The 24,193-nt window shown below is 42.3% G+C and overlaps 1 protein-coding gene across 2 annotated transcripts in view; it reads left to right on the top strand.

The window, feature by feature from the left end:
* The first annotated feature begins 4,378 nt into the window (after positions 1-4,378).
* zdhhc15b (zDHHC palmitoyltransferase 15b) overlaps positions 4,379-24,193 on the top strand; it is a 52,879-nt gene continuing 33,064 nt past the window's right edge. The window contains exons 1-2 of one of the 2 annotated variants that reach the window (XM_078211901.1): positions 4,379-4,682; positions 21,576-21,602. In XM_078211901.1, coding sequence (XP_078068027.1) covers positions 4,565-4,682; positions 21,576-21,602 — 145 coding nt within the window. In that variant the 5' untranslated portion in view covers positions 4,379-4,564. The remainder of the gene's footprint in view (positions 4,683-21,575; positions 21,603-24,193) is intronic. The other variant, XM_078211903.1, reaches the window with a different exon arrangement.

Below are 24,193 nucleotides of genomic sequence, written 5' to 3'. Positions count from 1 at the left end.
ATCAAACGGGCTGCTTTGTCCTCGATTGTGTTAAGCTTTGCTGACGAATGAACAATGTTCAGCACCATGCTCTCTTGTTGGAGATGGCCACTGCCTGACACTTGTGTGGTGTGAATGTTATTTGCCACTTGTTAGCTCAAGCCTGGATATTGTCCAGGTCTTGCTCCATTTGGACATAAACTGCTTCATTATCTGAAGAGTCACAAATGGTGCTGAACATTGTGCATTCATCAGTGAACATCTCCACTTCTGACCTTATGATGGAAGGAAGATCATTAATGAAGCAGTTGCTTGGGCCCAGGACACTGACCCTGAGGACCTCCTGTAGTGATGTCCTCGAGCTGAGATGATTGACCTCAAACCACAACCATCATCCTCTATGCCAGTTATGACTCCAAGCAGCGGAGAGTTTGCCCCCTGATACTCATTTACTCCAGGTTTGCTCGGGTTTCTTGATGCCACATTCGGTCAAATGCTGATGTCAAGGGCAGTCACTCCCACCTCACCTCTAGAGTTACATCCAAACCAATACTTAAAAGTTAAACAAGATCTGTCAGGCAAAGTTTGTACAAACTGGTAAGAAGAAATTCAGAATGACATCAGGGTACAGTTCTTCATTCAAAGTGACCAGGCACTAGAAACTATTCCAAAAAATGTACCTCTCATCATTAGATTGAATATTGAATTAAACCTGAGAAACTTGTTTGGAAATGACACAGCATTACCATTTCAAACAACTGCTGATCTTGGAGGAATATTCACCTGGTTACACTCGCCTCTGTCCACAACCAGGACATATAACTGACTGTATCAAATAACTAAACCAGAGCACTGACAGAAATCTAATTTGTAATGTGAGAGAGTGGTTAGCAAAGCATATGGGATCTTGGGCTTCATAAATAGAGTAAGAAGTTTAACAACACCAGGTTAAAGTCCAACAGGTTTATTTGGTAGCAAAAGCCACACAAGCTTTCGGAGCTCTAAGCTCTAAGAAACTGATAGCCAAGTTCTGCACACACGAGGACAGCCTCAACCGGGATATTGGGTTCATGTCACACTATTTGTAACTCCCACAGTTGCGTGGACCTGCAGAGTTTCACTGGCTGTCTTGTCTGGAGACAATACACATCTTTTTAGCCTGTCTTGATGCTCTCTCCACTCACATTGTTTCGTTTCTTAAAGACTTGATTAGTTGTAAGTATTCGCATTCCAACCATTATTCATGTAAATTGAGTCTGTGTCTTTATAAGCTCTGTTTGTGAACAGAATTCCCACTCACCTGAAGAAGGGGCTTAGAGCTCCGAAAGCTTGTGTGGCTTTTGCTACCAAATAAACCTGTTGGACTTTAACCTGGTGTTGTTAAACTTCTTACTGTGTTTACCCCAGTCCAACGCCGGCATCTCCACATCATTCATAAATAGAGGCATTGGATACAAAAGCAGGAAGGTGATGCTGAACCTGTATAAAGCTCTTGTTAGTCCACACCCCGAGTATTACATTCATTTCTGGTCACTATACTTTAGGAAGGATGTGAGGGTCTTCGAGAGGGTGCTGTGGAGATTACCAGAATGGTAATCCATTACCAGGATGGGGAGTTTTGGTTACAGGGTTAAGTTGGAGAAGCTGGAACTTGTTCTCTTTGAAGGAAAGGAGACTGTGGGGAGTTTTGATAGAAGTCTACACAATTATGACGGTTTGAATAACAAGCACCAATAAATTACCAAATTCCCAAATTAATGTTAGAAATAGAAAAATTGGAAATGTTGTATCGACAATAAATATATTAAAACTATTATAATGTTTTAAACAGAAAAAACATGTTCCAGTTAAATTTCAAGAAATAACTTTCATTTATCAGTTGCAGTATCCAAACAGCATCAAGATAGGCTCGTTAAGTTGGACACTGAGATTGTTTCCATTGGTCAGAGAATCTGAAACATTGAGGCCTAGTCACAGGATAAGGGGCCAATCATTTATAGAATCACAGAAGGAGGTCATTTGGCCCATCTTGTCTATATCAGCTCTCCAAATGAGCATCATGGCTTTGTGCCATCCCCCTGCCTTTTCCCCATATCCCTTGTGACGCTACTGTGCCTTTAAGAAATGTATTCTGACCATGTTTCTTTGAAGTTTTTAAGCAGGCCTGGCCTTTTGGTATTGTTGCCGTGATGTCTGATGTCCTCTAATTGTTGCTGAAGCAATATAATGGGCATTTTGTTTATTTTTAATTTGGACTAACGCAATGACCTGGAGTTTTATAGCCCCTTTTGAATTGTTGAATGAAGAATGATTGACAGGTCAGGTGGTACCCTGGGACAGTTTTGTTTTCACAGCAGAAATCCAAAGGTTTTACTTTCATTTGGCAGAAGCTGTTGGGACTGCAGACTGAAAGCAGTGTTCTCTGTCTTTCTCTGGAGTGAAAATTCTGCTGTCTCTGAGATGCAGCTAGAAGCTGTAGGCAAGCAGTATCTCAGTGTATCTCATCTGTGCAAAAAGTTCCTGGATTGAGAAAGCCTCAGCATTTTCAATTCAACATCCGAAGGAATAATCCACAGCGGGTTTTGGAAAGCTCCAAGGTCCAGCAACACGTTAACATGCTTGCTGTCTGTGCCAAGCCTAGAGTATGGTTGTGGGCGTTGTTTTTTTGATTTGATTTATTATTGTCACATGTATTAACATACAGTGAAAAGTATTGTTTCTTGCGTGCTCTACAGACAAAGCATACTGTTCATAGAGAAGGAAACGAGAGAGTGCAAAATGTAGTGTTACTGTCATAGCTAGGGTGTACAGAAAGATCAACTTAATGCAAAGCAAGTCCTTTCAAAAGTTTGACAGCAGCAGGGAAGAAGCTGTTCTTGAGTCGGTTGGTACGTGACCTCAAACTTTTGTATCTTTTTCCCGACAGAAGAAGGTGAAAGAGAGAATGCCAGAAGGTGGAAGAGAGGGTGCGTGGGGTCCTTAAATATGCTGGCTGCTTTGCCAAGGCAGCAACAAGTATAGACAGAGTCAATGGATGGGAGGCTGGGTTGTGTGATGGATTGGGCTACATTCACAACCTTTTGTTGTTCCTTGCAGTCTTGGGCAGAGCAGGAGCCATACCAAGCTGTGATACAACCAGAAAGAATGCTTTCTATGGTGCATCTTGGTTTAGCTTGGAACAGCAAAATTAGCTGTTAAAGGTTTATACAATGTGTTGTGTTTTTGTAATTGGTAAAAGTTATGCTAATTTTCTTATTATATGTTAACTGTGTTCTTAAATATACTTTGGTTGATAAAAGTTCTCTTCAAGTGGGTCACTTGAATTATACCTGGAGTGAAACATCTTATGCTTACCCGTGCCAAATTCAAAGTGCAAAACTTATGGTCTAGGCTGGCTTCATAAAACACCTTGGAGTTTCTGACCTGGATGATAGCACCCTGCACATTTAGAAGTGAGATAAGGAGAAATTACTTTGGTCAAAGAGTTGTGAATCTTTGGAATTCTTTAGGGATGTGGAGGTTCCATTGTTGAATACATTTAAGACTGAGATTGACAGATTTTTGGTCTCCTAGGAAATTGGGATATGAGCGAAAAAATTGAACTGGAGCCCAAGATCAACCGTAATCATATTGAATCGTGGAACAGGCTCAAAGGACCTGATCCTATTTCTTATGTTCTTGGTTCAGATGTTCTGTGCTGTAAATAACTCTTAAAATATTGGAGAAGATTCAAAAAATGAATTATGGTTGAGGAGTTTAATGTTTGTCTGCTCTCTAGAATGGTTCTAAAGGAGAAACCGAGGAGTGGTAATAACTTGAAGGAATTGAGTCACATCTGAAAATTAAACTATATTCTAAAACCTAACATTTTCTTGTTGCTATTTGTGTACTGCACTTGATAAATGCAAGTTCTTTCTTTAGATTTAACTGACACTTATTTAAAACATTATAATTTTTGTATATTCATTGTAGATACAACATTTCTTTAAAAAAAAATTCCTTTAAAATTAATTTTGGAATGTAGTAATTCTGTGATGGGTCTGGATGCCACGCAGTTATTAACCCCAAGCGGTAGAGGGCGCCACAGGATCTAATCTAGGCCCCTCTTGTCTGCAAAGCTCTTTGATTGCACCGGGCGGCGGGTATCGAAGAATTCCGGAAAGAGCCGAGGAGGGGCCGGCGCTGTTCCGGAAGGAGCCGAGGAGGGGCCGGCGCTGTTCCGGAAGGAGCCGAGGAGGGGCCGGCGCTGTTCCGGAAAGAGCCGAGGAGCGGGAGGCGCTGTGCCGGAAAGAGCCGAGGAGCGGGAGGCGCTGTGCCGGAAAGAGCCGAGGAGCGGGAGGCGCTGTGCCGGAAAGAGCCGAGGAGCGGGAGGCGCTGTGCCGGAAAGAGCCGAGGAGCGGGAGGCGCTGTGCCGGAAAGAGCCGAGGAGCGGGAGGCGCTGTGCCGGAAAGAGCCGAGGAGGGGCCGAGGCGTTCGGCGGTGTCTGTGAGCCTGAGAGAGGCGGAGGCCCCGGGCTCGGTGTGTGTGTTTTTTTCCGGCAGTGACGGCTGGTTGCTGGGGCCGGCCCATAGGCCGGGTAGGGAAGATGGCGATATCGCGGGGGCTGTGGTGCTGCCAGCGGGTTTTGGCCTGGATTCCCGTGCTCATCATCACTCTGGTCGTGCTGTGGTCTTACTACGCCTATGTGTTCGAGCTGTGTGTGTGTAAGTGGCTCTTTGTTGTGGAATTAATTGCTGGTGACAGGGAGGAGGAAGTTATTGGCTGCATCCACTGAAGGATAAAAGTCACCGGGTCTGTCAACATCAAAGCTCAGCTCACAGCACACCCAGAATTTGGGCCTTTAACAAGCTGCCAGGACAGGAGGAATAACAAGAAGTTGCTGCTCAACTTTTAATACCTCACAGCAGACTGCACACACAGACTCCCCAGCTACTGTGCTGACAGAAACCCTACAGTGCAGATACTGTGCTGCTACTGTCCCTCTTGCAGTTTCACTTGTTTTACAATAAATTCTGAAGTTAAAGCTATTTATTTTAAAATCTCACCAATTAAATGTTGCAATTGTACAGGGTGTTTGTTGGTGAGACCACATCTGGAGTATTGTGTCCAGTTCTGTTCTCCTATTTTGAGGAAGGATGTGGTGGCATTGGAGGCAGTTCAGAGGAGGTTCACCAGATTGATGCCCGGGGTGAAAGGGTATGAGGACAGATTGGGCTTGTACTTGCTGGAGTTCAGAATGATGGGCTTGTACTTGCTGGAGTTCAGAATAATGGGCTTGTACTTGCTGGAGTTCAGAATAATGGGCTTGTACTTGCTGGAGTTCAGAATAATGGGCTTGTACTTGCTGGATTCAGAATAATGAGGGGGGGGATCTGATTGAGGTATTAAAAAAAAACTAAAAGTGATTGATAAAGTAGACATAGACCAAATGTTTCCTCTTGTGGGGCAATCTAGAACCAGAGGTCTCGGGTATCGGTTGAGAGGCAGTAGATTTAAAACTGAGATGAGGAGGGTGGGGAACTTGTGGAACTCGGGAAAGTGGGATATGGGGAACAGGTGGGGAGGTGGATTTGAGACCAGGGAGAGATCAGCCATGATCTGATTAAATGGCAGAGCAGAGGGGCTGAATTTGCCTACTTCTGCTCCTAATTCCTGTGTTCCTATGTCTCTAAAATCTGTTCCTACCAATCTTTCAGAGTGTTTTCAGATTACAGTGCAGGTTTACATTGAAACATAAATATACACGGTGTGGATTTAGTCCAGTTTTTCATTTCTTGTGTTGTAGTTTGTGGGAAAGACTTTAAAGCAAACAGATTGAATTTTATCTGGTGTAACTGGTCACATTACAATTAGATTTCTGTCAGTGCTCTGGTTGAGTTATTTGATACAGCCTGCCACATGTCCTGCTTGTGGACAGAGGCGAGTGTAAATAGGTGAATATTACTCCATTATCAGCAGTTGTTTGAAATGGTAATGCTCTGTAATTTCCAAACAAGTTTCTCAGGCTTAATCCAAAACTCAATCCAATGATGAGAGGTACATTTACCTTGTGACTAGTTTTGACCAGGACGGCATAGTGACACAGTGGTTAGCACACGCCTCACAGAACCAGGGATCCAGGTTCAATTCTGGTCTCAGGTGACTCTGTGCGGAGTTTGCACATTCTCCCCGTGGGTTTCCTCCGGTTTCCCCTCTCAGTCCAAAGATGTGTGGGTTAGGTGGATTGGCCATGCTAAATTGTCCCATTGTGTCAGGGGGATTAATATGTGGGGTTACGGGGATAGGGTCTGGATAGGATTGTTGTCGGTGCAAGCTTGGTGGGCCAAATGGCCTCCTTCTGCACTGTAGGGATTCTATGATTCTACTAACTTTGTCTGACAGTCCTTGTTTAACTTTTAAGTAGTGGTTTGGATTTACCGTTTCTGTTTCACTTCATATGATATATTTGTGCAAGATTTCTTCATATTCTCCCCTATCTCTGAGAATCAACCCTCGGCACGGTAGCACAGTGGTTAGCACTGCTGCTTCACAGCTCCCGGGACCTGGGTTCGAATCTCAGCTCGGGTCACTGTCTGTGTAGAGTTTGCACATTCTCCCTGTGTCTGCGTGGGTTTCCTCCGGGTGCTCCGGTTTCCTCCCACAGTCCAAAGATTTGCGGGCTAGGTTGATTGGCCATGCTAAATTGCCCCTTAGTGTCCCGGGATGCATAGGTTAGAAGGATTAGTGGGTAAATATGTAAGGATATAGGGATAGGGCCTGGGTAGGATTGTGGTTGGTGCAGACTCGATGGGCCGAATGGCCTCTTTCTGCACTGTAGGATTCTATGACCTATGATCTATGATTCTGCTCTGTTTTCAGAGTTCTGTGGTCCTCTGTTGCATAGATGACCAGAACGTGATACAGTGCTCAGGATGAATCTTGACCAGAGAATGTTATTCGCAGGACAGCTTCAGTTTAGTCCTCCGCTGATCTGACATTATGTTTACCATGATTGCTGCTCAATAACTGTAAATGTCAATGTTAAGCCTGCTTTACTCCAGGAATTCTTTCAACCTCTTTTCTCAGCCGGTTTGACATTATCTGTGAAAAATGTTGCCAATTTATTCTCGTTCATAGTACCTTCTACTTATCAAGGTCATAAATGACATAAGTGACTGTGACTTGGTAAACTATCGCTTTTTGTCTTTCTCAATCTGACCACAATCTTTCACGTGACACCATCCACCTCCAGTGCCTCTTCTCTGCCCTCCAATTGAGTGGCACTGCCCTTACCTAGTGCCATTCATATCTATTCATTTGTAATCAGAGAATGACCTGCAGTGACTCTTCTGACTCCTACACTGTTACCTCTGCTGTCCCCCAAGAATCCATTAGCCTCTGCGGCTTCTCTTCTTCATGCTGCCCCTGACAGAAACACATTGTCAGGTTCCACACGTACATTGATGTCACCCAGCTCTACCTCATTATCCCCTCTCCCACAGATCACAGCCTTTGCTTGAGGCCTTGAGAAGAGAATTACATAGTTATCTGACGAGCAAAACTTGTGGACGAGAGGAAAACGGCAGGGGGTAGAACTAAATGAGTTGCTCTTGTAGAGCTAACATGGACAAGGATGGGCTGAATGGCCTTGTATACTGCAAGCCTACAGCTTGTCCAATATCCAGTACTGGATGAGCAGAAATTTATTAGGAAGGCTGCACCAACTCCATCCGTTCTCCATAGCAACTGTCTGAGGCAGACTGTTGACATCCTTGGTATCCCATTTGACCCCGAGGTGAGTTTCCGATCGCATATCCTCTCTGTCACCAAGATTGTCGGTTTCTATTCATGTCACCCTACTCCGTCACTGCATCAATTCATCTGCTGCTGAAACCCTCATCTGTGCCTTTATTACTTGTAGACTTAACTATTTCAATATTGACCTGACCGGTCTCCCTACGCAAAGTTAAGCTCATCCAAACAAATGCTACCTATATCCTGGAATTCTAAATCCCAATCATTTATACACATCAAGGTACCATCAAGGCTCACTGGGTGCTTCCTATTCAACAGCAATTTGCAATAATGTAGTGCCTTTAACACATTAAAAAAAACATTTCGAACGGGTATTAGCAAAGGATGAACATGAGCCCAATGTGCAGGAGATTAGAAGCAAACACACAAATTGGGAGCAGGAGTAGGCCATTCAGTCCCTCGAACTTGTTCCACCTTTCAATAAGATCATGGCTGGTCTGATTGTGGCCTCAACTCCACATTCCTGACTATTCCTGTTAGCCTTTGTCTCTCTCCCGTGTTAGTCAAGAATCTATCTGTCTCTTTTTTTAAGATATTCAATTACCCTGCCTTCACCGCTGTCTGTGAAGGGAGTTCCTAAGACCCTCTGAGAGAAAATCTTCTTTATCTCACCACCTCCTTAAATGCAAGGCCCCTTATTTTTAAACTATGTCCTCTAGTTTCAGTCCCTCCTACCTGGGGAAACATCCTTTCAGCATCCACCTGTCAAGTCTCCTCAGGATCTTATATATTTTACTAAGATCACCTCCCGTTCTTCTAAACAGCAATGCTTTCGGGTCCAATCAGGTTCTACTTTTCTTCCAAATTAACCCCTTCATCCCAGGAATCAGTTGAGTGAATTTTCTATGGACTGCTAATGCAATAACATCCTAAGCAGTACCCAAATGTTTTGATTTAATAGGTGGGTTTTAAAGGAGAAGTGGGAAATGGAAATCTTTCATTATGCGTGCACTCCTTCCTTCCCACTAGCTAATTCTTAATACTGGGTAAGTTATCTTTACTGTAGTACTTTATCAAAAGGCTTTCTGGTGAAAACACTGCAGTATATGGCTTACCCATTTCATTTTGGGGGGTTATCACCTCAGAAAATTACGAGACTGGGCAGAGACAAGGTTTACCTCTAAAACCATGCTAACTGACACTTAGGGTTGCATTTTATTTCTGATAATTGATGCTCATAGCGTAACTTCATACGCTCCTGTGAAAATGCAATGTAGACAATGTGTGATCAATGAAAATTAAATTAACCTTCAAAACACATGCAGCAAGAGTACTTTAAGGGAAGGGGTACTAAAACAGGATTGGAGTCAAATTGTCATAAATGTGGCACTTTTTTTTAAAGACGTTTATCGTTAATCCTGATATTTGTCCTGCATGTGATATCATCAAAATCCTTTAGTTGGTTACAGGACCCAAATGCAGCACACAAACGGCCGCTGAAGACACTGATTCCAATTGTACACTGCAGTGCCAGATGTTTTTGGAAGCTCAGTCTTTGCCGTGTTGGAAATTTACACCCAGTTTGTCAATTGTTTTAAATGATTTGTGTAGGATATCCCAACGGGTTGGAGGGAATTACAGTGTAATTGCCTGCAATTGAGATGGAGTTCGATTCTGCTCTTTCAGGATGTGTTCCGGCCAAATTCCATAGGGATTCTAAAGAGCCATTACATAACCCTGCTGTAATCCTACCCAAATCTTGCCAATAACCTCCTGGACTTCTAACCTCATGGGAAGCTTGTGGGTTTAGTGACAGCACACCGCCTCTGAATCTCAGCACATCACAGCATTTGCGAATGAGATGCACAGTATGAGAATAGACAGCGATAGATAATATCAAACCTGCTGTCTTCTTCCCTTAGTCTAGTCCAGTGGTGACTAGATCCTTTTATCTAAGGTTACAAATTTACTGATTCCTTGAAATTGCTACCAGGCCCTCAAATGTGAGACTTTGTTCCTGGGTTGTTAATAGTTGTCACATGCCCACACTTCTCCGCTCACTTTGTGCACTCTAAGAATTGTGATTAACTTTTAAATAACGATGCAGAGTCCAGATTGCAGTCCAAAAGTGGAAACCAAACTGGAAAATTCTCAAAATACACAGCAGCCTATAGAAAGACCGGTTAACATTTTGGGTGCAACTGTTCATCAAAGACAAAAGATCATTTTAATAGGGTGTGGAAAATAGAGATGGGTGGTGATTGGTATTTCAAAGACAGTGAGAGAGTTAATGGTCTACAAACTCCCCTCTGTTTCTCGTCTGCTAAAATGCTCCTTCCTTAACCTTTACAAAAGCAAAATACTGCAAATGTTGGAAACCTGAAAAAAAAGGTAGTGAATGCTCAGCAGGTCAAACAGCGTCTGAGGAGCGAGAAACAGAGTTAACGTTTCGGGTCAATGACCCTTTCAACAGCTTGTTTAACCTTTCCATTTTTAATGCTAATCTGGCGAGTACAATAGCTGAAAGGTTAACCTATCTATTCTCTTTAACACTAGTGGACCTGTTGTGTAATTCCAGGATTTTCTGCCTTTATTTTCAAACTTCCAACCTTCTCAGTTTTTATCGATATGCGTTAAGGTACGTATTTACACCACATAATTTGCATTGTCTGTGGATGCTTGTCCCAATCATGTGTGAACAGATTTCTTATACAAGCAAACAGATTTTCAGCACACCAGTCGGTACTGGGGAAGTTGCTAGAGTCTATTATCGATTGTATTCACTGGGGTTTAGAAGAGTGAGAGGGGATCTCATAGAAGCTTATAAAATTCTAACAGGGTTAGACAGGGTAGATTCAGAAAGGGCATTCCCAATGGTGAGGGAATCCAAAACTGAGGATCATAGTTTGAGGGTGAGGGGTAAATCTTTTAGGACTGACAAGAGAAGCAATTTCTTCACCCAGAGGGTGGCAAATGTGTGGAATTCACGCCCACAGAAAGTAGTTGAGGCTAAAACATTGTCTGATTTCAAGAAGAAATTAGATATAGATCTTGGAGCTAAAGGGATCAAGGGATGTGAGGGAAAGGGGGGAATCAGGATATTGAATTTGATGATCAGCCATGATCGAAATGAATGGCGGAGCAGGCTCGAAGGGCCGAATGGCCTCCTCCTCTGTCGGTGCAGATTCAATGGGCTGAAGGGCTCTTCTCTGCTGTATGGTTCTATGATTCTATGAAAAGCAAAATACTGTGGATGTTGGAATCTGAAACAAAAACAGAAAGAGCTGGAAAATCTCAGCAGATCTGAGATTCTCGTCCTATTTTCTTTGTCTTTTGCTCTGATGTAAGGTCATCCTGACTCAAAATATTGGCTCTATTCTCACTCTGCAGATGCTGTCAGACCTGCTGAGATTTTCCAGCACTTTCTGTTTTTGTTTCATCACCCTCATTGCCTCCTTTGCTTCTTGTGCTTGTTCGCCTATGTGCGCTTTAATCATTCTTCTATGAATGTGCAACATCCCTCTCGAGGGCTGCATACTCAAATTGACTTGGACTCCAGTTTCCATATTCCATTACCTTTGCTCCCTTTAAAATTATCTTTTGATTACATTTGTTTCTGTTCAATAACACTGACATTTTTCGGGGCAAAGTGATGGGATCAGAGAATTTGATCACCAAAGGACCAATTTAAAAATTCCAAGCTGCTTTATCATGAAAGTGAAGTTTGACATTCATTCATTCAGTAGCCATGTTTAGCTCTCAATCTAACACATGTATTATAAAGTTTGACCTTGAATTAGCTGCAATTAAGACTTAGAACAAAGTTTTAAAGTTTATTTATTAGTGTCACAAGTAAGCTTATATTAACACTGCAATGAGGTTACTGTGAAAATCTCCTAGTCGCCGCACTCCAGTGTCTGTTCGGGTACACTGAGGGAGAATTTATCATGGCCAATCCACCTAACCAGCACATTTTTCAGACTGTGGAGGAAACTGGAGCACCCGGAGGAAACTGGAGCACCCAGAGGAAACCCACACAGACACGGGGAGAACAGGCAGACACCGCACAGACAGTGGCCCAAGCCGGGAATTGAAACCGCGTCCCTGGCGCTGTGAGGTAGCAGTGTTAACCACTGTGCCATCGTGCCAGTCTGGTGACAATGACAATGCCTACCAAAATGATTCAGCTGTGTTCCAGTTAAATGCCACATTTTATGCTATCTCTTGGGGATGCAATAAAAGCTTTAATCTGGGAATAAAACTTTTGTGAAACTCCTTGTGGAAAATAGCAGGCAGTATTATTTTTGTAATCTGGAGATTTAGAATTGTTTTAGTGTAGGTCTAAATCTATTTGGGACAGAAAGTATATGTTGAAGAGCTAATTTATCTGTATTAATTTTTTCCAGAAATATTTCAACATTCTTTGTTTTATTGCTGATTTTCTGGCTAGTTGGTACCGATTACAGTAATAATTTTATTTTGAATCAGTGTTGCAATGATCTGATATTATGCACTGCTCTGTAATATTCTTTGTACACTACACATCTCCACTTCTCTCTTGTTAAGCTGAGCAGTAGCTGTTCCTCTTGCTCCCTTTGCATTTTTGCTGTACTTCCTCCTATCTGCCTTCCTTCCTCAAAACCCTTTTGTTTGAGGGTATTGGTGGTGCACAGATGATCTTTCACCTCTTAGATCTAGAGTCAGATTCATCCAGGCAGATTGGATAGCAGTTTCCATTCTCAGCCAATTCTAAGGATTCTATGTGATACCCACTCAGGCAGTCGTGGTGTGCGTAGATTTGCAACACACAAAAGCCTAGAAGTTGAACCAAGTGGGCAATTTAACTAAGACCGTCAAGGTGACTGCTGTGGGATGTGGAACAATCTCAGTGAGGAGCTTTTTATTTGTTCGTATATTGTGCGAAAGGTTGGAAAAGTTGCATTTTTACCAGCCATTTTACCCGTTATCCTGCAAAGGCAGTATTGAACCTTATCTTTGAACCATTAAAGTTCTTGCTCATGGTTGGCTTCTGATGTTAGGATAAAGATCAATGGGACAAATTAGAGGGAGCCTTGCTTTGCACTTTGCCGTGTTATACCTGAAATGGTTTGTGCTCTATTGGCTAAGGTTATTCATGAAGGCCCGCATTCTCAATCTTTTCCCTCCCCTGAGGTGTGCTGATCCTCATGTTAAATCACCACCAGTCAGCTCTCCCCTCAAAGGGGAAAGGAGCCTATGGTCATTTGGAACTGTGGTGCCTTTAGCTTTTATTTGAAATGGAGATATAAATTGTAATTTTCCAATTCAGGCATCTGAGCCTCGCTGATGTGCAGGACTGTCCTAGTGCCATACTGAAGATAGATTTTCTCAAAAGATCTGGTCAACGTTGTTGGAAGGTTTAGATCCTCGGAGGTGCTTCTTGCCTTTGTAATTCAAGTGTACCTAATTGCTCTTTTCCCTGAGAACATGAGGTCCAACAATAATTATACTAGTCACAAGATGATTTCACCATTATTTCTATTCACTTCTCTTTTCTTTTTCTTCCCATAAGGCAGAGTTGGAGTCAAATGGAATTCTGAGAAAGGATATATTTTGTTTTTGCTTGGTTCCACTGTTGGCTATCTGATTGGCTCCTTTGCATATCCCTTCAATGTTCCTAAGGATATATATATTTGACCCACTTATCTACCTGCTGCCTCTAGAGAAGTCATCTGAAGATGTTGGATCAGCTTGCATGAATTTGTTGATGAAATCTAGGTGCAGCGCTCCATCTTCGCTCTTGATCCTTCTACGTTGTCCAACTGCTTATTAGTCATCCATTAGAGCTGCAGTTATCTCCAGCTAAAAGTTGGAAAGGCCAAAAACATTGTCAGTGGCTGTTGTCAGTGATCCAACTCATTCCCTTCTTACCTATTGTTTCTAGTTGTGCACTACACCCTATCCATAGACCGAGCTGGATTTGGAAAGGAGCACAGCACTGAAGACCAGGTATTTGCCCTCACCACCCACATTGAAAATGACTTTCAAATGTGCCTGAAAACTGGAGTCTACTTCAATCTCACTGCAGCTTACAACACTGTTTGGCATAAAGGCCTATTGGCCAAGCTTTCTAGAGTCTTATCACCCTGGGTTGTTGACCATCGCTTCTCTTCAAAACAGTCTATTTTGAGTACATATGGGACCCAGAGCCAGCACATGGAAGAGGCAACAAAATGGCCTGCCTCGAGGATCAGTACTGGGTCCCACCCTGTTCAACCTGTACATATATGACCTGTCTACTACATGTAACCGTAAGTTCATCTACACTGATGACATCTGCTGTGCTTACCAAGCGAGAGAGTTAAGAGTGCTTTTAATGATGACCTTAGTAAGCTATCTGACTACTGCCAAAACTGGTGCCTTAAACCACGTGCTGTCAAAACCATATCTTGTGTCTACCACCTTGACAGTGTAAGTCACCAAGAAGTTGACCTTTACCTAAACGGCAGCCGCATCAAACGCCACCCTACACCCACCTATCTTGGTGCCATTTTAGACCACACACTGACATTCAAACCACACTTCCAGAAAGTCTCAGCTAAACTGAAGACTCAAACAATCTCATCAGCAAACTAGCAGAAACCTTTTGGGCAGCCAACTTTAAGAACCTCCTTTTTGGCTCTCTGCTACTTAGTAGCTGTGTACTGCGCTTCTGTCTAGAAGAACCCTGCGCTCTGCAAACTGATCGATGTCCAGCTGAATGAGACCATGAGAAACATTTCAGGAGCAATCTGGTCAACAAACTCAAGTTGGCTACCTGTGCTCTGCATCATTGCGCCACCACAAACCTGTTGTGTAGCACGATTGCTAGAAAGAGTGCACAAAAATCCTAACCTGCCACTGGTAGAAGACATCACCCACCCACCCAGCAAATGCCTCATTTCTAGGCAGCCAGTCTAGTCCAACCTGCCCAAGCCAGGCGGTTCTGCTGCGGGCCTGTGGCACAACGCCAACAAACAGCCCAGAATCAGCACCTGAAGATGATCCCATGTTGGAAATCCCTGGCTTTGACTTCCTGTGTGGCAAATGGGTCAAATTGAAGAGTTGGACCCTGCCATAACAACCTTATCTGTTGGGGACACCGTGACTCACCCCTGTGCAACTGTGGTGAAGTGCAAATCATAGGGCATTTAATCAATTGACAAGTGCCCCAGGCTGTGCTTCAGTGGCAGGCTCACTGCCCTCCATCAGACTGATAAGGAGGTTGCTAAGTGGTTGACGAATTTCATATCTGACATCTAGCTGTTCATCAGTGGATACAATAGTAGTAAAAGTGCAGCTATATGGTCAGCCTTATTAGCAGCATATTCGCATCTCCAAGATGAACCCAAGAAATTGCAATCACAACATTTGTACCTAATATTAGAATAGCAAGAAATTGGTTGTACCAGTGCATGTTTCACATCAACAGGTTTATCTCATTAAAGATCTACAATCTGGGTTTTGGAAGCTGTTTCTTAGAACACCAACTGCAAAAACTGAAATTGACCAATAACTACTGTTGCATGCAACGGAAAGACAACAGCAGAAGTGACTATCAAAATAGATGCTCTTTTTGTTCATTGAAATGAACCTGGTTTTCTCAATTTGATAACGGCAGATTTGCATTTGACAGTTTCTGATTATCTTTGTAAACTAATAGAAAAATCAATGCATGATGCCAACTTTGGACTGAATTTCAGTGTTGGTCCCTCATTCTGCACAAAACTAAGAAATTGTCATGCCAACTGATTTATCAATATGTAAAGCACCCAGCAAACTTCCACATCTTTCACAAATGGTGCATCTTGCTGCCAAGTACAGAAATTCTACGTGGAAAATATATTTTAAGAAAAAGCTTACGTTTGTTTAGCATCTCATCACCATAAGGCACTTTACAAAGAAAGGCATTTACTATTGTGTTGTCTTGCAGTAATGACGCACGAATGAATGGACATATGTTCTGTTTTGAGTGGCCCCCAAATAATAATGTTGAGGTAGGGAGGGCTATAAACAAGCAGATAAGGGATGCGTGTAAAAACGGAACGGCAATAATCATGGGGGACTTCAACATGCACATTGACTGGCAGACTCAAGTCGGTAAGGGTGGAATGGAGGAAGAGTTCTTAGAATGCTGTCGGGATAGTTTCCTTGAACAGCATGTTACGGAACCGACGAGGGAACGAGCTATTTTGGATCTGGTATTGTGTAACGAGGTAGGTAGAATTAAGGATCTTATTGTGAAGGACCCTCTTGGGTCTAGTGACCACAATATGGTCGAATTTCTGATTCAGATGGAAGAGGAGAAAGTTTGGTCTCAAACCAGTGTCCTCTGTTTGAACAGAGGGAAATATGATAGGATGAGGGATGAATTGGCTAAGGTAGACTGGGAGAGCAGGCTGGCAGGTAGGATAGCTGAGGAACAGTGGAGGGTTTTTAAGGAGATCCTTTTCAGTTCTCAGCAAAAATATATTCCAGCAAAAAACAAGGATTGTAAGAAAAGGGAGAACCAGCCGTGGATAACGAAGGAAATAAAGGAGAGTATTAAAATAAAAACAGCTGCGTACAGAGTGGCCAAAAATAGTGGAGAAACAAGTGATTGGGAAAAATTTAAGAAACAACAAAGAGAGACTAAGAAAGCGATAAAGAAAGGAAGGATAGACTATGAAGCTAGGCTAGCAATTAATATACAAAATGATAGTAAAAGTTTTTATAAATATATAAAAAGGAATAGAGTGGCTAGAGTGAATGTTGGACCCTTGGAGGATGAGAGGGGGGAGTTAATAGTGGGAAATGAGGATATGGCTGAGTCTTTAAATAAGTTTTTTGTGTCGGTCTTCACGGTGGAGGACACAAATAGTTTGCCAAATATTAACGATAGAGGGTTGGCAGCAGGAGAAATACTTAATACAATTAATGTTACCAGAGAGGCAGTGCTGGGTAGACTAATGGGACTGAAGGTGGACAAGTCCCCGGGTCCGGATGGAATGCATCCCAGGGTATTGAAAGAAATGTCAGAGGTAATAGTGGATGCGTTAGTGATTATTTATCAAAACTCGTTGCATTCTGGGGTAGTGCCGGTTGATTGGAAAACGGCTAATGTTACGCCGCTGTTTAAAAAAGGAAGGAGACAAAAGGCGGGTAACTCTCGGCCGGTCAGCTTAACGTCTGTAGTAGGGAAAATGCTGGAATCCATTATTAAAGAGGAGATAGCAGGGCATCTGGATAGAAATGGTTCGATCAATCAGACGCAGCATGGATTCATGAGGGGAAAGTCGTGCTTGACGAACATGTTGGATTTTTATGAAGATGTGACTAGGGCGGTTGATGGAGGAGAACCGGTGGATGCGGTGTTTTTGGATTTCCAAAAGGCGTTTGATAAGGTGCCCCATAAAAGGCTGCTGAAGAAGATTAGGGCACACGGAGTTGGGGGTAGTGTGTTAAAGTGGATTGGGGACTGGCTATCCGACAGGAAGCAAAGAGTCGGAATAAATGGGTGTTTTTCCGGTTGGAGGAAGGTAACTAGTGGCGTGCCGCAGGGATCGGTACTCGGGCCGCAACTGTTTACCATTTATATAGATGATCTGGAGGAGGGGACGGAGTGTAGGGTAACGAAGTTTGCAGACGACACAAAGATAAGTGGAAAAGTGAATCGTGTGGAGGACGGAGAAGATCTGCAGAGAGATTTGGACAGGCTGAGTGAGTGGGCGAGGATATGGCAAATGGAGTATAACGTTGAGAAATGCGAGGTTATACACTTTGGAGGAAATAATAACAAATGGGATTACTATCTCAATGGAAACAAATTAAAACATGCTACCGTGCAAAGGGACCTGGGGGTCCTTGTGCATGAGACGCAAAAGCCCAGTCTGCAGGTACAACAGGTGATCAAGAAGGCAAATGGGATGTTGGCCTATATTGCGAGGGGGATAGAATATAAAAGCAGGGATGTCTTGATGCACCTGTACAGGGCATTGGTGAGGCTGCAGCTGGAATACTGTGTGCAGTATTGGTCCCCTTATATAAGGAAGGATATATTGGCATTGGAGGGAGTGCAGAGAAGGTTCACCAGGTTGATACCGGAGATGAGGGGTTTGGATTATGAGGAGAGGCTGAGGAGATTGGGTTTGTACTCATTGGAGTTTAGAAGGATGAGGGGGGATCTTATGGAGACTTATAAGATAATGCGGGGGCTGGACAGGGTGGAGGCGGAGAGATTCTTTCCACTTAGTAAGGAAGTTAAAACTAGAGGACACAGCCTCAAAATAAAGGGGGGTCGGTTTAAGACAGAGTTGAGGAGGAACTTCTTCTCCCAGAGGGTGGTGAATCTCTGGAATTCTCTGCCCACTGAGGTGGTGGAGGCTACCTCGCTGAATATGTTTAAAGCGCGGATGGATGGATTCCTAATCGGTAAGGGAATTAAGGGTTATGGGGATCAGGCGGGTAAGTGGTACTGATCCACGTCAGATCAGCCATGATCTTATTGAATGGCGGGGCAGGCTCGAGGGGCTAGATGGCCTACTCCTGCTCCTATTTCTTATGTTCTTATGAGTGGTAGCATTGAAGCAAAAATGAAATAAGAACATAAGAAATAGGAGCAGGAGTAGGCCATCTAGCCCCTCGAGCCTGCCCCGCCATTCAATAAGATCATGGCTGATCTGAAGTGGATCAGTTCCACTTACCCGCCTGATCCCTAATATTGTGAAATATTGTGAGAATTCCTGCTTTTCTCTGAATAGTGCCATGAAATAGTTTATATACACCTGAAAGAGTAGATGGGATCTCAGTTCAGACAAGCAGCCTCATCAACACCAGCATTCCCATGCAGAAAGTTTTTCAGTGTTGCACAGGAGTGTTAGCCTGTGCCAGGCATCTTCAAACTTCTTCATCTGAAGAATCTTTCTTCAAATAGATTGGTAATTAAGGACTCCCCATCTAAATTCTAATTTTACACAATTCATATAACATAAAAGTGCTGCATGTGATGAGTGTTTTAAATAATGCTCTTAAGAAAATAGATATTTACGTTTATGCTGCTCTCAGCACTCATGTTCCCTTCCTGGGTAAGACAGTCGGCCGAATCTGCAGTGCACACATGATGACTCACCCTTTCACATTTATTTTGTGGACCCTTAGGGAAAGTCTTATATAGATCCCCAGAGATCTGCAGACCCCAGTTTGAGAACCATTGGTCTAGACTATGCGTTTAAGTTTATAATGGGATGTGTGTACTGAGGGTATGTTCAACCAAACCAAGTTGATACTGGAGGTGGTCAAAGATGCCGGTGAATAGATGTGAATGGTGATATAGATCACGGGCATCATTCATGGATTATGCAGAAAACCTAAAGATGGTTTCAGCCTCTAATTCCAGTGGCTCACCCTGCTGGAAAGTGTGGATTTGTGTGTGGCAATAGGATCAAGCTTTCCATGGTTGAACCATCTGTCAGGGCTCTCTTATGGGGGATGGTTGTTTCGGTAAGATGACAGAGAGCTATGTGCACTTGAAAATCTGTATCTCAGCATGAACAAGCGCCTTTTACAAAAAAGAAGGAAAGAGAGGAGGAAAAATAATTGAGATTCATTTTCCATTTTATATTAATTAAGTACAAAGGGGAAATAGTTCAAATTTTCAATATTAATTATCAGTATGGAATTGGTAGATTTCTTGCCATGATGTGAACATTGTTGTAAAAACACAAACTATGGGTAGGATTTTTTAAAAACTTAATTATTTTTTTAATTCACTGGGTGGCACAGTGATTAGCACTGCTGCCTCACAGAACCAGGGACTCAGGTTTGATTCCCGGCTTGGGTCATTGGCTGTGCAGAGTCTGTACGTTCTCCCTGTCTCTGCATGCGTTTTCTCCGGATGCTCCGACTTTCTCCCACAGCCCAAAGATGTGTGAATGAGGCGGATTGGCAATGCTAAATTGCCCCTTAGTGTATGGGGACTAGCTAGGGTAAATACATGGGGTTATGGGGATAGGGCCTGGGCGGGATTGTGTTTGGTGCAGACTCGATGGGCCGAATGGCTTCCTTCTGCACTATAGGATTCTATGATTCCATGACTGTTGATTCTGGGAAAGTGCATCATGGCCTGTTTCAATGAAGCAGTCAGTATCTGATTAGATCATATGTTGGTTTTCGGAGATTAAGAACCAGCCATTTTATTTAATCCTTTCTCTGTTACTTTTTTTTCTCTTTGGTTGAAATTTAAGTGAGAGTTCTCTGAATGGTATTGTGTCCTTCAGATGATTACTGCATATTCTCCTCAAGCCATTGTATTCAGTTCTTAAAATTATGTCATTCCAGCCAGATTCATGTGTGTGTTGAATGATTTGAACACATACATAAAAGGTATCAAATATCACAATTTGTTCACTATGCCAAGTTAGGGACTGTAACAAACTGAAATGAGAAAGTATTTGGTAGATTGCAGGAAAACATCAATGGGTTATGGAAAGCACTGTTCCATGCAAGTAAATATGAAGAGCTACGTTTTGAGGGAGAAGAGCAGAGAATGGAAATCTAGTCTTTGTGATAAAATTGTCAGTGGAGGATTAGTCATATCTAGGATGTGTAATACTGTACACAGATTTCTGAAAGCAGAAAATAGCTAGACAAGAGCAATGAGGATTCTGGGTTTATTGTGAGGAGATTTTTAATTTATTCTTTCATGGGATGTGGGCATTGATGCATGGCCAGCATTTATTGCCCATTCCTATTTCCCCTTCAACTGAGTAGCTTGCTAGACCATTGCAGAGGGCAATAAAGAGTCATAAGTAGACCAGATTAGGATGGCAATTTCCTTTGCCAAAGAGTATTACTGAACCAGGTGAGTGTTTTAATTCCACCAGCTGCCATGGTGGGATTTGAACCCATGTCTCCAGAGCATTAGCCTGGGCCGCTGAATTACAAGTCCAGTGACATCACTAGACCATAGTCTCCCTTCAGCAATTGAGTAGAAGAGCCAAGGTAATGAATCTGTACAATTGGTGAGGGCACAGTTGGCATAGTGTACAGTTTGGGGTATTCTGTATAGAAAATATATCAGAGCCATGGAAAATACCAGGGGATCAGAGGATATCGTTGCAATAAAAAAACTAGGATTGTATTTGCTGGAACAGGCGAGGTTTAGGGGAAATGTGACAGAAATGTTAAAATCTTCACATTTTCACAGGATATATGGTGAAAGATTATTTCCATTGATTAGTGAATCACTTAAACAAGATCAAGACTTGAAGATTGGTGCTAAAGATAGAAAAGGATATGGGTGGGGGGGTGATGAGAGATGCAGATGTTAGATTTGCTTTATTAGATTTAGAAGATTTATTCGGATATGAAGTGTATTACTACAAGCAGCTTTTGAAGCTTGAGTCAATCACAATATTTTAAGAAGAAATTGTGGAGATGTCGTAAAGGGCATTGGGAAGGTAGAACTTAAAGTAATAAAAAACAAAAATGCTGGAAATACACAGCATTTGTAGAGAGAGAAACAGAGTTACTATTTCCAGTCAATTAACTTTCATTTCTCTTCTCCATCGATTCTGCCTCAGCTGAGTGTTTGTGGCATTTTCAGTTTTTATTTTGGATTTCTAGCAACCGCAGTATTTTGCTTCAGCGATTAACGTAGATAGTTCATGCAAGGCTGACATGGGCAAAGATGCAAAGGTCTTCCTTTGCTGCCATTTCTAATCCAGTAAAAAATTAAAACCTCCGACTGAATGGGCTAAGAGTTTTAAGTTTGAGTCTGAGTAACAGGGATTGCTAATTTTGATCTGTTCGTGGTTTTGAATCTTTTGTGTTAAAACTTGTTCTTTTTCATTCTTTTCTCTACACAGTTACTGTCCAGAATGGATTTGAGAAAGGTAAGTGCTTTGTTTTGGATCTCTATGTCCTTTCACGAAACCAGTTTCTACAGTGAAAAGTCAGGATGCAATTGCCTTTGCAAGAAGTCCACCTCAGTAGTTCGTATTCAGGCGCACACTGCAAGGCCGTAAAGCAAATGGAAATGCTGCTGAAGTATTTATCTTTCCCTAACTGTGAATCTTCAACATGTAGAGTGTTCACACATTCCCTACAAAACCCTGATCTGAATTCAATATTTTATAACAATGAAGAACTGTGAATATTTCAAGTTTTAACTGTGATATTTAATTGAGGAATTTGTGAGATATGAGAGAAAGGAGCGATTGCTTTATGCAATGTGACCTGAAGAACAGTATATGGTATAGGATTTTGGAAATTTGTCACTGCATCTTTTAGTTGCATGAGCATTATGGCTCTAATTCAGTACAGTAATTCCTCACTTAATGACCCACTTCCTGAGAAGTGTGAATTTAAGCAAAACAATGTTAAGCAAATCAGATTTTCCCATAAGAACTGATGTATAAACTGGAGTTAGGTTCTTTTTGGCATTTCTCATCGGGGGAAAGAAATATAGTTGAAACATTATACATGTACAGTACATTCCAAAATGAAATAACTTTTAAAAGTAAAATAAATTGTCAAATATGAGATTTTAACTATTCAAAGAGGTTTCACCATTGAACAACCTGACAATGAGAATAGAATCATTAAATAGGGAACTGGTGAGCAGAATGCAGGGGTAGGATATTAGGATAAATCCGATGGAAACGTACTATTTAGAAAGAGATTATAGAGACTGAGTATTCCAGACAGAGAGAGACATGAATAATACACGAGGATAAACTGCTGAAGCATCCAGGAGAATTGGAGAGGCTACGAGCTGAAGTTGTTATTAAGTAGTTGTCAGTTTGGGTGAGTTTCATTGTTGGATTCACTACCCGTATCTTTATCCCTGTCAGGTCCTTGGTCTGTTTTCGAGACAGTTTGTTTTTCCTTGCTTACAAATTAAATAAGTAGGCATAATAGAATCTATTATTCTCTGATGGTAATTCATTAGAACATAGAACAGTACAGCACAGAACAGGCCCTTCGGCCCACGATGTTGTGCCGAGCTTTATTTGAAACCAAGATCAAGCTATCCCACTCCCTATCATCCTGGTGTGCTCCATGTGCCTATCCAATAACAGCTTAAATGTTCCTAAAGTGTCTGACTCCACTATCACTGCAGGCAATCCATTCCACACCCCAACCACTCTGCGTAAAGAACCTACCTCTGATATCCTTCCTATATCTCCCACCATGAACCCTATCGTTATGCCCCCTTGTAATAGCTCCATCCACCCGAGGAAATAGTCTTTGAACGTTCACTCTATCTATCCCCTTCATTATTGAAATGCTGCACTTTAAAATCTCAAAGACTGCTGAATTCGATAAAGACCGAGACTGATTTCATCAATTCATTTAAAATTCTCCTCATTGTGGCGCACAGGTAAATTGCACAACATTAAAGGGATATCTGTCAGTGACCTAATGAAACGATGTTACTCAAATCAACGTTAATAGAGGAATGAATCCCCGTTTGCACTCCCTATTCTCAGCAACACCTCCCTTTATCCTTTGCATTCCTTTCCGGTAGTTGTTGGATGTCTAAACATTTGGGCCAATCTGGTTGCGTTGGTCTTGCATGAGCATTTGAAAATGTACATTGCACCAGGTCAACCCCAGTCCACTGACAAAATCAGACCTTGCAGATTGAGCCTTTCAGCTGTGGCTGTGTGTCCTCTTTGAAAGAGCTATCCAATTAGTCTGAGAACCCTGTGCTTTCCCCTGGAAAATCTATCTTACTCACATAATCCCCTTGAAAATAAATTTTACTTAAATACACCAAGATCTTCAAGTTACGAATAGTTTATCGTCAGATATGAAATATTCAACCCTGACTTCATTTCTCCCGTAGAAACATCTCAATATGTTAGATTTAAGATTTTCTTTCATGAATTTTTTAAATCTTCCAGCAGCTGAGACATTTCTCCTGCTTCTGCATTACACACATAATATCCCTGCCTAACAACTGCTCCGAGAATAATGACTGAAACCAGAACCAGATTATGCTACTGCATTCTTTAAAAAAAGTACCAGCATGGAGGCAGCTTCTTGTTGGGGAGTAATTCATCAGAGAAGGGATGTTAATCCTGGGGAACAAAACATTTCTCCATCTCCAGCACCGAGTCTCAGCCTCCCTGATCTAGCATAGACTGCTGCAATCAGTGAACACTGAAGCTTTCTCTGTATTGTACTCGGGAGTCTGTTTTCACACCAAGCTCAGGGAAGCAGTTTCTGATGCTCCTGCTGACATTTCCATTTCTTTCACCAGGCCCCTCCTGCTCAGTGGGATATTACAGCCCTGCTGAGCTGAATGGAGATTTAAATGACTTGTCACATCTGCCAGGAAGAGAGAGACTCTGGCGTGGCTGTAAAATCCTAGCCCAGGTTTATTTGCCCAGGCACTATCAATTCGTACCAAATTAAGGGAATATTGGCTCACCATGTCCTGGGTTGAGACACTGAAACTCATTTCATTTATAGCTGA

The sequence above is a fragment of the Mustelus asterias genome, chromosome 4 (assembly GCF_964213995.1).
Source record: "Mustelus asterias chromosome 4, sMusAst1.hap1.1, whole genome shotgun sequence".
NCBI classification, from domain to species: Eukaryota; Metazoa; Chordata; class Chondrichthyes; order Carcharhiniformes; family Triakidae; genus Mustelus; species Mustelus asterias.
Note: the sequence above shows the minus strand (reverse complement) of the source record. Positions and strands in the feature narration are given on the sequence as shown.